We start from the raw sequence: 16733 nt of genomic DNA on the forward strand, positions 1-16733 counted from the left end.
GCATGGCCGTCTCAAAAGTCCCGTTGCGTCACATAGTCTGGAGGTGGTAAAAATGAACTGCCGATTGGCTGAAGGGGAACAACGATCATTGGCTGAAGGGGTTGTCAGTCAACGGTATTACTCCCGCCCAACTCCAGCCCACAGCCAATATTGCAGAATGGGCGATCAGGCCAGACTCACTCCTGGAATCAAATGGAAATGAGATTTCCGGAGGGAGGGTTTACCAGGCTAGGTCCATACATCCATCACTTTGTTCTCTTGTCCTTTTCTTGCCTCCAGTACACTGTAAAATCCTCATTGTTAATTTAACTCAAGAGTTATAAATTAACAGAGGATTTTACTGTTTATGTCTAAAAAGAGCATGTAACAGGAGTTACTAAGGAAGACGCAGAAAACAGACCCAGATGGAAACAGATGATCCGCTGTGGCAATCTCTGATGGGAATTATCCGAAAGAAGATGCAATTTAAAAAGAGCAGGAATCCCACCTCCTGTTTCTCATTATGATGCATTAAAACGGCATTCTGTGATCTTTTTTTTTTACCGTCTTCCTTGTCATCCCTTGTTATTCACGTTTTCTTTTTACTCCCTCGTTTACTTGTGTGCTTCAAAGTCATTTCATGCTGCAGTGTGTGCTCTATACTGTCTCTTTACCGCCGTTATAGTCACTCCTATTTTACTCACACACTTTTTTGATTTGAGCTAAAAAGCATTATTTTACACTTTGGCTATTCAAAAATAGCAGATATACAAGCTCATAGCACGGCACCGAGTGCCGCGCTACGAGCTTGTAGATCTGCTATTTTTGAAAAATAGAGAAAATGTGTGCAAATCTTTGAATATATATATATTTTTAAAGCGAACATTTATAACTCAAATCTTTGCTTCTGGAGGTCCCTGGAACAAAATATTTTGATGGGGGTCCGTGGCCAAATACATATCATTTTGGGGGTCCTTGACATGAAAAAGATTGAGCACCACTGATATAGAAACAGACGTTTTTTTTCAGAATACTGTTGAGATTTAGGAGACATGTAGAATCGGCTTCAGGTCTTAATGGGTAAGACCTGAAGTCTTAATGGGTAATGGGTAAGACCCTGTAGTCTTAGAGAACTGGACTAGAGTTTTACAACTGTATGACCACTGTTCACGTCTACACCAAACCTCTTCGCCACAAATAGGCAATCTAGGCCCGGACGGTTGGGGCACTCTCAGAGTTATGGAGGTCGTGGAAACCACTGTGCTACACTAAATGGAACAGAGCCTTCATTAGTATCATTGGTAACACCTGTGAATGAAGTGATAATATGGCTGCTGTGCATAGAGCCTATCGTCAGAATAGTTTCGATGTTGAAAACGTTCAGATATTTTCTAAAATTACAAAAAAACAATGATGGAAATAGCAGATCTACAAGCTCACAACGACCTTTGCTGCGTGCCACACTCCCCCATCTCTCTCCCCATTTCCTGTCACCCTACTGTTCCTATCAATAAAAGGCAATAAAAGGCCCAGAAGAAGAAAAAAAGAAATAGGCAGATCTACAAGCTCACAATGATTGCAATGCGACGCATTGTGAGCTTGTACATCTGCTATTTTTGGCTAATGTTCACCCCAGAGTATGGACGCTGGGGTTCAAGTGGTTAAGAGCACAATTCAAGGTTCTTTATTGTTACGTCTTGTGTGCAGTTACATTAAACTGATTTATTTTTTCAGTTCCTGAGACATAGGATAAAATAACTAAGACAGTGGTTAATAATGGTGTCTGGGTTTTATAAACATTGAACCAATGAAAAGTATTAAGAAGATCTTGTGGCTAAATAAATAACTACACTGGATCCATTTGAAACACCGTTTCTTTTTCACAAGTTCATGAAAAGTAACGTTTTGGACATACACGTTTTCTGGTGATGAAATGCTGCATGAATTGTAAATTCTCTCCCGCCAGTCGTTTCTCCGTCCACTGTGCTGCTCATCAGTGCTTGCCTTCATGTAACGCTGTGTGTGTGTTTGTTTTTATTATTTCATGTGTGTGTGTGTGTGTGTCTTCTTCACCTTGAAGATATCTCAAAGGTCCCACCGTGATCACTGACACATAAACAGACTATATATACTGAGCCCCCCAGGTCCCCGCTGGCAGACTACAGGTGTGTGCACGTGAGTGTGAATATCATTGTCTGCCCATGTGTGACCACAAATAAAACGACCCAAAAGAGCACAGGTGTGGAATAAAGGGCACCGTGAATGTGACCACACACACACACACACACACACACACACACACACACACACACACACACACACACACACACACACACACACACACACACACACACACACACACACACACACACACACACACACACACACACACACACACACACCATGTGTTCCTCTTAGGACTGTCACAATTATTACATAATCGCCTGATTGCAATTATTTGAGATAATCACAATTGTTTCGCATAATAGGCTCTATTCACAGCAGCCATATTATGAAGACATTCACAGGTGTTACCAATGATACTAATGAAGGCTAATGAAGGCTCTGTTCCATTCTGGTCAAACAGAGTCAGGGTGCTGATATTGTGTGCATGTTGGCTCACTGGAAACACTCTGCTACACCAGTGGGTCTAAAGTTGGGGTCCAGGGACCCTCATGGGCTTCCAAATGGCCCCTTATGGGTGTGTAACTCTGAGAGTGTACAAATGGAACCAAATGGACCCGTAAGGGTCCATTTGGTTCCATTTGTACACTCTCAGAGTATATCAGTCAGTTCTTTGTATATTTAAGTTATTTGACATATCTGCCCTGCGCAGCTTTTGTTAATGAAGCCTAGAAGCCAAACAGAAATATAAATGACATTTACATGTTCAAAGCCAAAAACACTAATAAATCGTTAATCACCATTATTTTATGACAATGAATCATCGCGTAAAATGTCATGATGGTGACAGCCCCACACATGACTGAATATCATTCATGTGAATCATGTCTGGCCAGGCGTGACACAAATACAATACACCTTTAAACGACCCCAAGGGCACAGGTGTGGAAAGCGTGAATGTGACCATGCGACGTGCTCCGCTGTAAACCTAGTGTTCATGGGGGGGGGAAGAAAGCCTTGTGTCTAATTCGTCCTGAGCTACTGCAGCGGGAAGCAATTTAAATTGGAGCTCACTGCTAGTCTTGGGTGATTAATTTAGCAGCCTGTGCTGATGCAAGAGACTTGCGCTGAATGAGGACTGGCATGGAGCTGACAGCTAAATAGCTCTGCTGGGCTAGTGTCCAAAAATATCAACAACAAAAAAACCTTCTGGAGAACAATATGGTAAAGACTGATCGCCGAGTCATTCCTGAATCACCTCCTCACCTCCACTGTCAATGGCCATTACTGCTCTCTCTCCCTTTCTCAAATACACACACAACTGTGTGTGCGTGTGTGTGCGTGTGCGTGTGTGTGTGTATGTGTGTTTGCTTCAAGCCACTTTACTGAGAGCAGATGTTTTTGTAAAGCGCCGGTGAACGGTGTTGTATGGTTGTACTCAGAAGAAACATGATTAAACATATAGATGTTCAACAACTGTACCTCCGGAGGGAAGGCTTGCATGCAGCTGCTTCTACGCTGGAAGGCCAACTAACTACTGTGTACTATACCAGTGGTTCTCAACCTTGTCTGGATCATTCATGGGGCCACTTGAGCCCACTTGATCTCGAGAAGCATTCAAGGCCCACTCGTCTGACCACTTAACACGGCAGCCGAAAGTGGTCAGATGGGTGGGCCGTGAGCATTTTCAGAGCATGTCTATTCTAACCATCCATCAATCGATCGATTGTGTTCCCGGCTTGGGTAGACGGAACCAATGTAGCATCATTTAAGTTACTATTTATCGATATCACAATGAAAACTCATCTTCAAGGTTTCAAAGAAAAAAATACCACACTTTTAACTATAGCACACTTTCTTTTATTTATTTAATGTTATATTATCATTCAAATCTTAGCGTTTTGCCAATCATTTGGGGGCCCCAGTTTGCAATATCCTTACGGCCCACCATTGGACCACGGCCCACATGTTGAGAACCAGTGTATTAGACCATCATCACACACAACATCACCTCGCTAGATTTATTATCATGCAGAAAAGCATCTGTTTGTTTCTATCTCTGTCTCTCACACACACACACACACACACACACACACACAGCAAGAGACAACCTCACTGTTCGTTAATCTACTACGCAGCGGATCTGTTTGAAAGGCTCTATTCAGAGCAGGTCTTTGTTATCTTTTCTCCACTGTGAGAAATGTAGATTTGTGGAAAGAGAAGGGGGGGGGGGGAATCCAGCATCTTTGAAATGTCTTTCTCTCTGACTGGTGCAACGCACTGGGAGGAGCTGTCACAGTTAAGTGGTTGGTTGCTCAGGGTCTGACAGCACAGTGCATACAGCCATGCAGTGTGTGTGTGTGTGTGTGTGTGTGTGTGTGTGTGTGTGTGTGTGTGTGTGTGTGTGTGTGTGTGTGTGTGTGTGTGTGTGTGTGTGTGTGTGTGTGTGTGTGTGTGTGTGTGTGTGTGTACAAAACACAGGAATCAAGCCTTTAGTGAACAGACCTCACTAACAAGAAGACATGCTGTGTGTGTGTGTGTGTGTGTGTGTGTGTGTGTGTGTGTGTGTGTGTGTGTGTGTGTGTGTGTGTGTGTGTGTGTGTGTGTGTGTGTGTGTGTGGCAGCACCATATGCCCAGCAGTATGAGACAGGCAAAAAGTCATCATTTGTGAATTTAATTGCAAAGGTGGAAAAAAATGCAGCCATGAACTACCATCACTACACTATGACTTCATGATGCTATCACAGATCAACAATGGATTTACAACTCTTATTATCAGTCTCACAGACATAGCAATAGCATACATGTATTAAATGTTTATCCATGTTGTCAAAGACAAGACTGTAGGGCAGGCTATATAACAATAAACAAACAAATGCAATTACACTCCACTCCGCAACATTAACTGCGTAGCCTACCGATTCACATCATATTATTTTACCATTAAATGCTATTCAGCTGAGAGACACGCCCTCCTCAGTCAGAGAATCAAACTACTCCCATTGAGCCCCGCTCTGGTCGTGTTTACAAGCCCGTTACTTGCTGCACTTTCTGGGCTGTTTATCTATGACCCACCCACCCAAAAGCGCTGACCACGCCAATAATACACGTTAACTATTAAAACTGCAGTGAAATGAAAGTTAAGGTCCAGCAATACTGCGCAACAAGTAGCCTACTGAAAATAGTGTTGGAAACGGCTAACGTTTGACTTTGGACCAATGTCTGTCTGTCTGGGGCAGCCTACGCACATATGGTACTTTATCCGAAACACTGCGACATGCTTTTGCAATTTGCATGGAAATATTCAGCTGCACACAGACTTTCTAAAGCAAACAGCACATTACATAAGGACAGGACGGCGCAGAGCAGAGGCGCATGCACAACGAAACGTTGCCAAAGAAATAAATATAAAGCGATAAAGAAAATCAAGACATGACGTCAGATTTAATTCGGCGCTCATTCTGGTCCCTTCAACTTCCACCCAGCGGGCTATGAGTTAATGTTAGGGATAAAAGAACAACCAGTGATGGAAAATATACTTTTTACTTGTTACAAGTAAAAGTCATGAATAAAAAATGTACTTGAGTAAAAGTACAAAAGTTTTGTTATCAAAATGTACTTAAAGTACCAAAAGCAGAAAGTACTCATTATGCAGAATGTCCCATTTCACAAGTCATCATGTCTAAAATGTTTGGTTTTTTTAACTTTTGAAAATAGCAGATCTACAAGCTCACATAGCCAAAGTTTAAATAGGGCTGAAGTGGTTAATGAATGTTTTGTAATTATAATCAAAATCCACAAAGTAACTAAAGTTTAGTAAAAAGTAGAATATTTGCCTCTGAGGTGTACTGGAGCAGAAGTAAAAGCATTGAAAATTGGAAATACTCCAGTAAAGCAGGCTACAAATGCATCAAAATGGTACTTAAGTACAGCACTTGAGTAAATGTACTTACTTACTTTACACCACTGCGAGCTTGTAGATCGGCTATTTTCGGTCACATCTGGGCTTTATAAAACAGTTACTTTGCAGCTATTTGAAAATAGCAGATCATCTACAAGCTCACAACGCGTCGTGAGCTTGTAGATCGGCTATTTTCGGCCACATCTGGTCTTTGTAAAACAGTTACTTTGTAGCGGGACAGCGCAGCGCAGCGCAGGGCAACATGTGGACCTCCTGGAGGAACGGAGGAGGAACTTACCTGAAGGTGAGGACGCAGAGCGGCCGGTATGACTTGTGGCTCGTGTTGTCCGCCATGCGCTTGCCCCAGAAGTCGTCCTGGAAGACGGCTCGGAGGCTGGCGCCGGGGCGCACGTCCGGGTTGTTGCTGATCGCCCACACGTCGTCGTGGACCAGCTCGCCGCGCAGAGAGTTGCCGTAGCAGAGCGCGCACAGCGCGGCCAGCACGGCGAAGCGGCCGGCGCGCAGGCGGCGCATGACGGCCAGGACCACCGGGTCCAGCTGGACCTGCAGGCGCAGGAGCTGCTGGCTCTTGGAGGTGGTGACGGTCGTCTTGTCGCGTCCTCCTCCTCCTGCTCCTCCTGCTACGGCGGCTCCGTGCTGGTGGTGGTGTTGGTGGTGATGGTGGTGCGCTGTCATGTCGCCGCCGGCCTGATCGCTTCTTGCTGCTGCTGGTCGACGACGACGTTGGGGACTATGGGGAGAAGAACGCACGGCGGCGCGTCGGAGCCCATGTCCATGTCCTATGAGGTATTAATACTGACTGACTGTCTGCCCGGCCCGGCCCACCTAACTGCAGCAGCGGGACTGACTGGCTGATCATGTGTGTGTGTGTGTATGTGTGTGTGTACTGCTGATTCTGGACAGCAAAGCGAGCAACTCGTGTTGCCATGTTTTGTGAGAGAAATAAGTAACCACTAACCAGGTCCAGGAAAACAAGCCCAAAAGAAGCAACTAGGCGTCTAGGCGGCCACATGATGATCAACCTTTAAACCTATGCATCCGCTTTTTTTTAAACGCCGATCTACAAGCTCACAGTAGATCTGCTATTTTCAAAAACTCTTGCAATAAAATGTGGTATATTTGGAATGTTTGAACTAAGCATTCTAATAACACAAATGGAAACAAGCCATAGGCTTTCTTGGGTTTAAAATCCTTTTAGCAGACCTTGTATTGAACTGTAGCCTACTTTCCTGTTCGCTTTTTTTTTCGCAAACTGCTAAATAAAGTATTCAATCAATCAATGGAACAATATTTGAGAACCACTGGTTAAAATAATAATTACAAAATGTGGAAGCAAGCCAAAATAAGCAAGTACACTTTAGATTAACAAGCCCCAAAAAAACGCTATTATTTACAAGTAACTTCACAGAAAAAGAAGCCCAAAGTCGCTTATAATAAGCCGACATGGCAACACTACAAGCAACCGCCTTCTGACGCATGCGCAGGAGACGGCCTTTCTCTGTGGCTTGCCAGATTCATCAGCACCAGTGGTGGAAACTTTAAGTACATTTACTCACCCAGTTTTTGAGGTACTTTTTATTTACTTGAGTATTAATAATCGATTTGATTGATTGATTGAAAAAAAATTCATAGACATATATAGTAGCAACCAAACAGTTCAAAATCAACATAAGAATACAGAGGAAAAAATATATACCATTATGTACAAAAAAGGAATGAGAAAATAAAAAATTATATACAAAAAAGCATTAGAAAATAAAATAAAAAGTATGTACAAAAAAAAGGGGAGGGGGGGGTCGTCTGTCTACAGGGAAACTGGTACTAGCTCCTCTTTAGGCCTCCAGAAAGATGAGTTTTTAGGGCTGTTTTGAATGAGACCAGCGAACTGCATTTTTTGAAGGATGGGGTTAGACTATTCCATTCCTTGGTGGCTGTGTTATAGAAGGAGAATTTGCCCATGTTTGTTTTATGGGTGGGTGGTACCAGATTGTTGTTTACGCTCCCTCTAGTTTTGTGACTATGGGTGTCACTAACTTTTTCGAGGTACTTATACAGATATGCGGGTATAGGGGGCATTTCGGGCAAATCTGCATTTACAATTTTGAAGACCAGTCCCATTTTTAGTTATACCTAGTTAGACCAGTCCCAGGTTTAGTATAACCCTGTCTTCCACCCTGAGCCAGCCTAGGCTGGCAAAGTGATAGACATGCTACTTTATAGGTTACTACTACAACACTACATCTCAGAGGCAAATATTGTTCTTTTTACTACCCTACAATGACCTATTTAGTCAGAAGTTATGTTGCAGATTTATATTATTCATTTAATACATAATCAGATTATTAAATTAGAATCTTACGTAAATGGTAGATGGTGCATTTATATAAATGGTGCTTTTATCCAAAGCGCTTTACATAGATTGTGCATTATATTCATACATTCTTACAACAATGGCAGAGGAAACCATACAAGGCACCAACCTGCTCATCGGGAGCAGTTAGGGGTTCAGCGTCTTGCTCAAGGACACTTCCACACTAACTCTGGGGGAGCCCCCCAGCCCGGGATCGAACTGGGAACCTTGCAGTTTCCAAGTTCACTCTACCCGGCCACCCTACCCCTGAGCCACTGCCGCCTCGTATCATAGGGCAATAATTATAGTCCAATAACATGATACGTAATTCTGAAATGGACATTTTGCATAATGAGTTCTTTTACTTTTGGCACTTTAGGTAGGCTATATCATCTTGAATACAGGACTTTTAACAGAGAAGGCCTACATTTTTTCTACTATAAAGTACTACTAATAAAAATAAATAAATAGAGTACTAGGTCTATTAGGCTACTTCTTTCACCACTGCTGATGGCTGCCTCCCTCTCTCTCCCCGTGCGAGAGAGAGAGAGAGAGAGAGAGAGAGATTCATCAGCACCCACCTACACCAGAGAAATCAATAGCGCTCAAGCGATGATTGCAACGGCAGAGATGTGACCTTTCTCTGCAGACAAGGCCATAATAAACTAATGATGCGCTGCTAAGCGTCCGGGATGCACGCGATAATAGAGTGACAAGCACTGTCTGGGACACGGACACACTTTAAGTCATGATCATCATCATCATCACGGTTAGGGAGGCAGGCAATGAAGACACTGAACTTGGATATGGTTGCTGTGTCGGGTGGAAATCGTATGCGTCCAAAACTGTGACGAATGCAGGAAAATAAGGCACTTGATTGGGCTAGCCTGCTTAACTGCTCAACAGCTTTAAGCCTACTGCTTCAAACACAAATACTATAATACAAATACAACTAATACAAACTAACAACAGCCTACTGCTTAAAGCACTAATATGCTTAAGCACTCAAAGTACAGCTAATAGCAACCTGTTAGGTAAGAAAATCCTATACTTACACTACACCAGATGAGTTCAGTAGCTCAGAGTCTCTACAGCAGTGGTTCTCAAACTTTTTCATGTCAAGGACCCCCTAATTGACACTTATTACCCCGCGGACCCCCATTTGAAAAGATAAGCCAGGGACCCCAATAAGAGAAGGTTTTTACGGCTCTCTAGCAGTGATTCTCAACCATTTTCATTTCAAGGACCCCCCAGTTTGACATGCATTAGGCTACGGACCCCCATCTAGTGGCATTTATACCTCTGGGACCCCAATTCACATTGTAAAACCAATGTCAATTTAACTCTGAGAGTGTACAAATGGAACCAAATGGACCCGTTAGGGTCCATTTGGTTCCATTTGTACACTCTCTGAGTTACAGACCCATAAGGGTCCATTTGGTTCCTGTCCATCATTTAGCTGGGGACCCCCTGGAACCCCCTCAAGTACCCCTGGGGGTCCCCGGACCCCACTTTGAGAACCAACGCTCTACAGAGTTTGAAAGCACACTGGTCCAACACAGGTCCAGCTTACTAACTCTATAGGGTTTAAGTGGTTACAGTAAGTGAGCACTCAGGATGAGTGTAACACTATTATAGGCCTGATAGGTCAGCAGCACAGACATGTATTACACACAGGCCTTGTGTGCACATATTTAAGGATATAAAAATCAACCATCAATCTATCAGATGCATAAGCATTGGTGGAAATATTGGCCTGTGAGAAGTAGTGGAGTAGAAGTAAAAGTATAGAAAAACGTAAATACACCAGTAAAGTGAAAGTACCTCAACATTGAGTAAATGTACTTAGTTACTTTACACCACTGCCTGTAGGTCAGCACAGACATGTATTACACAGGCTGTGTGTGAGCACATACTATTTAAGGATATAAAAGTCAATCAGATGCATAAGTAAGGACAGGGAACATTATATGGCAACAGGTTGGGGTCAAGGTCACCGACTGGAAAGTGCAAGATTTCGCTAAAGGCGTTAAGAGGTGAGCTTAGCTTTTACTATCCAGAACACACACACACACCTTCAAAGGGTGGGCTTAATAATTCATATGAGGGTACATGGTTGGCTGATTCCAAGCATCCATCAGTTCCAGGTGAGTGAGGAACAGATGGTGTTTGTTTGTTGTGTGTGTGCATGCATGTCACGTGATAGCCGACAAGAACAGAGGGACCCTCCAACTGCCAAAAGCATGTCATGCAGGGTTTTAATTTGTAATGGAGAAGTTAACGCATTCAAGTTTTGTTTTTTTTACCTGGTGGACTCTCTCCACTCCCATGGAGAAATTGGACAATCAGAACATGCTTATATTTGTAGCAACTGTTAATTAAAATGCTTCTTTTTTTATTCCCACTATTGCATTCCAACCAGGGACTATTCAATAATACCCAGAAACAAAAGCCTAATTTATGCTTCATCGTTTGACAGTGTCAAAACTAACAGATTTTCAAAAGAATTTCATTTCATTTCACTCTTTCTCTCTCTCTCTCACACACACTCACACACACACACACACACACACACACACACACACACACACACACACACACACACACACACACACACACACACACACACACACACACACACACACACACACACACACACACACACACACACACACACACACACACACACACACACACACACACACACACACACACATCTTCAATACAGAGCAAAGAGGGCTAAAAACAGGGTCGGGGGAGAACACAGGGAGAGCAAGACTGGTTCTACGTCCAACTGCCTAAGGGTAGACAGTATCAGACAATTATAGCGAGAACATCTGGTGTCCCCCTTGTGGACACAGAAACTCATTGCCATTCATGTCCTGTTGTAGCTGGCTTGCCACTGACCTTTTCTGTCTCATTGATGCTCAGTCCAATAAGCCTCGTGGTTTGAGTTTGAGGCAACGGAAGCACAAAACCCCTGGTGCTCTTCTAGGTTGTCTGGAGGAATACAAAATAGAATCAAAAAAAGTTTAAACAATTTCAACAAACTGATTGAGGACATTTGTGGAAGCTAAATTAGATTCCTCTGTTCCCTTGTGTGTGTGGGGGGGGGGGGGGGGGGCAGGGACATGGACAGAAGTTGACAGTGACTCCTTGTGGCGGCCAGGTCACCTGGCACATGAATGGCACCTGAACAGCACAGGCTTGACAGGCTGCCAGCCCGCCTAGACTGGTGCCTGTAGAAGACATTGTTATGCTCTGCTCTACCATGCGCACGCACGCACGTACACACACACACCCACTTACTATACTTCTGAGGACATCAACATGTGTCCTTCTGTTTGTACATTTTAGGACAGTAATGAAAATAGCTGAGAAAATAGCCAGTGTGTGTGTGTGTGACATCGCCGCACAACTAAGTATATATCAGGCATAACTGTCTCCAACAATAACACATCTTTTCCTATTTGTAAGTCTATAGTCACAATTCAATTCAAAGGGCTTTATTGGCATGAGAAAACATACGTTAACATTGCCAAAGTAAAAGTAGAACAATACAATCATACTCTCACACACATCATGCACCCGACAGCAACGATGTCCAAGTTCAGTTTTTTCCTTGCCTCCCTAACTGTGATGACTTTTCTTTCTTTTTTTTGCAGCCTATCCATATTCATGAAAGCACACACAAAGAGAGACAGTGCCGAGACACACAGACACACTCATTAACAAACTTGCACACGCATGAAAACACACACACACACACACACACACGCACACGCACACACCTCATTAGCAGGGCCTCTAATTGCCAGGGTAGTGGGTTGACGGTGACACCTCGTGCGGGGGGGGGGCAGTGCTCTGGATCACTGGGAGGCATGTTAACATCCCAGCAGGACATGCTGCCTTCACCCTGTACCCACACAAACACCCCCTATGACCCCAGTTATAGCAGGAAGGATAGAGTGTGTGTGTGTGTGTGTGTGTGTGTGTGTGTGTGTGTGTGTGTGTGTGTGTGTGTGTGTGTGTGTGTGTGTGTGTGTGTGTGTGTGTGTGTGTGTGTGTGTGTGTGTGTGTGTGTGTGTGTGTGTGTGTGTGTGTATGTGTGTGTGTGTGTGTGTGTGCAGAATGGAGAGATGTGGGAAGTTGGAGGGTGAATGGGGAAAGCATTTCTCCAGGGGAAACGTATCTACTATGAGAGAGAGGCTAATTTCAAGCACCCCCAGTTTGATATGCATTCGGCCACGGTCCCCCGTTTGATAACATTTCTTATCTCTGGGACCCCAATCTGAAAAACCTTCAGTGCATTTATGCACTCAAGAGTGTACACTCTCAGAGTCACAAGCCCGTAAGTCCTCAAGGACCCCTGGGGGTCCACAACCCCACGTTGTGGGAACCAGTGGTCTCTATCTACACCACATCTCTACTTCACTACGTCACTGGAGATATTCTGGTCTTGGTCATAACGATGACATGAAGACCTGAAGAAGCATCTGTGTCACATTTTCATTTAAGCTAAAAAGCATTATTTTACACTTTGGCTATTCAAAAATAGCAGATATACAAGCTCAAGTGCCGCGCTACGAGCTTGTATATCTGCTATTTTTGAAAAAAAAACATGAAAATATGTGCAAATCTTTGAATATATTGTTTAAAGCGAACATTTTTAACTATATTCTTTGCTTCTGGGGGTCCCTGGAACAAAATATTTTGAGATGGGGGTTGGCGGCCAAATACATATAATTTGGTGGTCCTTGACATGAAAAAGTTTGAACACCACTGATATAGAAACATACGTTTTTTCAGAATACTGTTGGGATTTTAGAAGACTCATCAGCCTCAGGTCTTAATGGGCAGCAACCTTGTCGCCGTCTCTGCGGCCACGGCCTTTCATTTCAAACCTTTACCTTCCCTCCTCATTATCATCACCATGACCCCGATGACGCCAGCTTTGGGCCTGTTCTCCAGCCTCGGATCAAGGTCGTCATCTCAGCTACCAGCCGCTACCCGTGCGACCGGCACATAGAAACACCTGTTCTCGGGGGGGGGGGGGGGGAGAGCGCTTGTCCTTAATCAAGGTCTCCGTGTAATCACACCCACTGTAATCACTACATCAGCTACTCAACACTCTGGTGTGACTCTCACCAGAGACCTGCTGGGAGAGAGAGTGAGAGAGGGGGGAAATTAAACATCTGCTCTCTCATTCAGTTTCTCCCCCCTGCCCTTCCTCTGTTTCCTCTGCACCGACCCACCCTCCCCATCCCTCTTTCTCTCCTCTCCGTGTCCATAGGAACAGCTCTGTCAGTGGACCGTTCACCGTTAAGTCATTTGAAATATGAGCCCCCACTCTCTCCCAGAAGCTGCGTTTCTGTTTGTTTAAAGGGCGTACTCTCGCGGAGAGCTCTGAACATTCTGCCAGCTAATTACCCTCTAAACAAAGAAACCCCCCCCCCAGTGCACAATATTAATCAACAGAGTGCACGGCGAGTCCAAATAACAGTTTCATGTTCTCGAAGTATAGGCGCTCTCCACACAGTAGCATTTGATTGCGTTATTACAGCCGGGGCCGGATGATTGCTGTTCAAACAAGGCGACGATTCCCGTCATGGACGTGGCCTGCTGACCCGAGTGCACACTGCACGCTCGAATCTGGCAAGTAGTGCTCGAGAGCGAATTGGCCATTAGTGGATAAGGGTGATTAGCTCTGAAGAGCATAGGGACACTTAGGAGACCGCCTCAAGGATGTAACACAAGGGACGTGGTGACATGAGAGGCAGGGGGATGGAGCAGGTGGGACATTTAACATGCAGTCTGACAGCACAATTAACAACGCTAATGTAATTAGCTGCCATGGCGAGGCAGGCTGCGGCTAAGAGGTTCATTATGTCTTGGAAATTATAAATGCTGCCGTTGTGAGGCAGGAGGTCATCCTCAACGCCAGGGTCACGGCAGCGTTTAGCGGACACCAGGTGGTCCTCCCTAACTCAGGGGCTCTACCAGACACACAGGCATGAATGTATGACACATGCATGCACGCACGGGCGCACGCCAACGCGCGCGCACACACACACACACAAAAACTCGGCCGAGTAGTCTGTAGTGCTTCACATCCAGGGTGTGTGTATGTGTGTATGTGTGTGTGTGTGTGTGTGTGTGTGTGTGTGTGTGTGTGTGTGTGCGCACACTTTTAGGCTACTATAGTTGCGAGGGGCAGATGTCCCAACAAGTATAGCAGAATTAGACATTGTGAGGACCATTTTCCAAGAGAAGTGGTCATTTTATGGCAAAAAAACTGAACAAAAAACATTTGAGGTTTACAATAGGAATTGATTCAGGTTGGTGTTAGGGTTTGGATGAGCAATTTAGAGGTTAGGTTTAGTGATTAGAGTTATACCTGATTCATACTTAGTTGTGAGCTGGTGTTGTGCACCGGAAAAGATGTCGCAAGCTTGTAGATCTGCTATTTTCTGGCTATTGTCGATTCAGTCCTAAAAGTTTTTTATCTAGTAGAGTAACACAAACGTGTCATGTGTGTGTGTGTGTGTGTGTGTGTGTGTGTGTGTGTGTGTGTGTGTGTGTGTGTGTGTGTGTGTGTGTGTGTGTGTGTGTGTGTGTGTGAGAGAGAGAGTGAGTGTGAACCCTTCTTGATGGAAATAGGCGTAAGTGTATGTGTGTGTGTGTGTGTGTGTGTGTGTGTGTGTGTGTGTGTGTGTGTGTGTGTGTGGCGCAGTCACTGGAGGAGAAGAAAGTGCACAGCAACACTGTTAAAAAGTAAACACTACACATGATCAAAGGGGACATTTTATCACCTTTTCATCTTATCTGTGCTAATGGAGAGATAGACCTTGTACTGTACCATACCGGGGTGCAGGTGGGCGGCGCGTACTTCCATTTGATTTTCTTTTCTGTTTGTATATTCTATTAACTTAGCAATCTATTGTTATTGTCTTTTCGTCGTGTTTACATAATCTTCAAAGGAAGTAAAAATGTTCAAATGGAGGAGAAAAAAAAGACAAAATCTTTCCACAAAAATGCATCCATCCATGTATGTGGGTCACTGCCTCTGAGACACACACACACACACACACACACACACAGCTTAGTGAAGAGAGAGCTTTCTGCTGGAGGGAAGAGACACGTGGTGGTGTCACAGTACACCAGCACATAGCTTAAACTGTCATTGTAAAAGCTTGTCATCCGTCAGAGGAACTCTCTGAGCCTACCACCATCCTCATCATTCAAGGGCTGAATGGGTAGAGAGGCCGCCTGGGAAGCTGAATGTTCCAGGTTCGATTCCTGGCCCCGAAAATGTGTCAAGGTGTCCCTGAGCAATACACTTAACCCCTAACTGCTCCCTCCCGTGCTCACTTCAGAGGCAGCTTGGTGAAGCTGAAACCGGAATTTCCCCCGTGGGATTAAATAGGTCTAATTATCTGTCTCGCTCTGAAACTAACTTTAGGCTAATTCTACCTCTGTGGTCTTACTGCCCTATTGTCTCTTTTCTTGCTTCGCCAACCAGTTGCTTTTCTTTACTCTTGTGTTTATGCATTATTATTCTTTCCCCAGCAATCTCCAGGGCCCAAGGGTTCAAAACCTTTAACCCATATCTGAATGGATCAGATTCAGAAAACATGACTGGGATCACTTTGATATCTGATCTGTGATCATAGAATCATCTCAGCAAACATTATGTCAATAAGAGACATAAGTATATCTTTAACGCAAAGTTTTGGCCTCATGAGCCCAGGGCATTTGAGGCCCAAGCCAGGCTGGATAACATGCATCCTTGCAGAGAGGTTTACAGCCAGCCCGGACCAGCTAAACGTGACAGAGCTGGCATCACGCATTAATCCGACTTTGCGAGACATATCACCTACTGTTAAGTGGCTGTGTCTGGAGAGCCAGAGAATGAGGCCGCAAATCTCCCCAAGTACGTCCAGTGAACGTGTCTCACATCCTAACTTTTTTTTTTCTTTTTTTTACTTTCTCCTCTTTGCCCTCCAACTGTCTTTTAACTTTTCACCACCATCTCTGGATCCTCTCTCCAACTGGTGCAGTGCTGCTCATTACTGCACTACTGCTGTTTGTTACCAGTGATGCCAGGTCCGCTTATTATAAGCGACTTTGGGCTTGTTTTCCTGTAAAGTAGTGTTTCTTTTCTAAAGTGTGGTTGCTTATTTGGGCTTGTTTCCTAATGTTGTTACACCAGTGGTTCTTAAACATTTTCATGTGCTCATGTGGCAGACAGTCACTTCTTTTGGGCTTGTTTTCATAGACTTCGTTGCTTATTTCTCTCGCAAAATCTGGCAACAGTGTTCGTTACTGAGCTGCTAGTCCTTACTGTACTGCTGCTG

General features: G+C 44.2%; 1 protein-coding gene across 2 annotated transcripts in view; it reads right to left on the reverse strand.

The window, feature by feature from the left end:
• The window catches only part of tmtc1 (transmembrane O-mannosyltransferase targeting cadherins 1), a 107439-nt gene extending 100549 nt beyond the window's left edge, over window positions 1-6890 (reverse strand). For both annotated transcript variants that reach the window (XM_084049611.1, XM_084049610.1), the window contains exon 1: window positions 6304-6890. In XM_084049611.1, coding sequence (XP_083905737.1) covers window positions 6304-6701 — 398 coding nt within the window. In that variant the 5' untranslated portion in view covers window positions 6702-6890. The remainder of the gene's footprint in view (window positions 1-6303) is intronic.
• Between the last annotated feature and the right edge of the window lie 9843 nt (window positions 6891-16733).

Source organism: Gymnoscopelus microlampas (assembly GCF_963454915.1).
Source record: "Gymnoscopelus microlampas genome assembly, chromosome: 23".
NCBI lineage: Eukaryota > Metazoa > Chordata > Actinopteri > Myctophiformes > Myctophidae > Gymnoscopelus > Gymnoscopelus microlampas.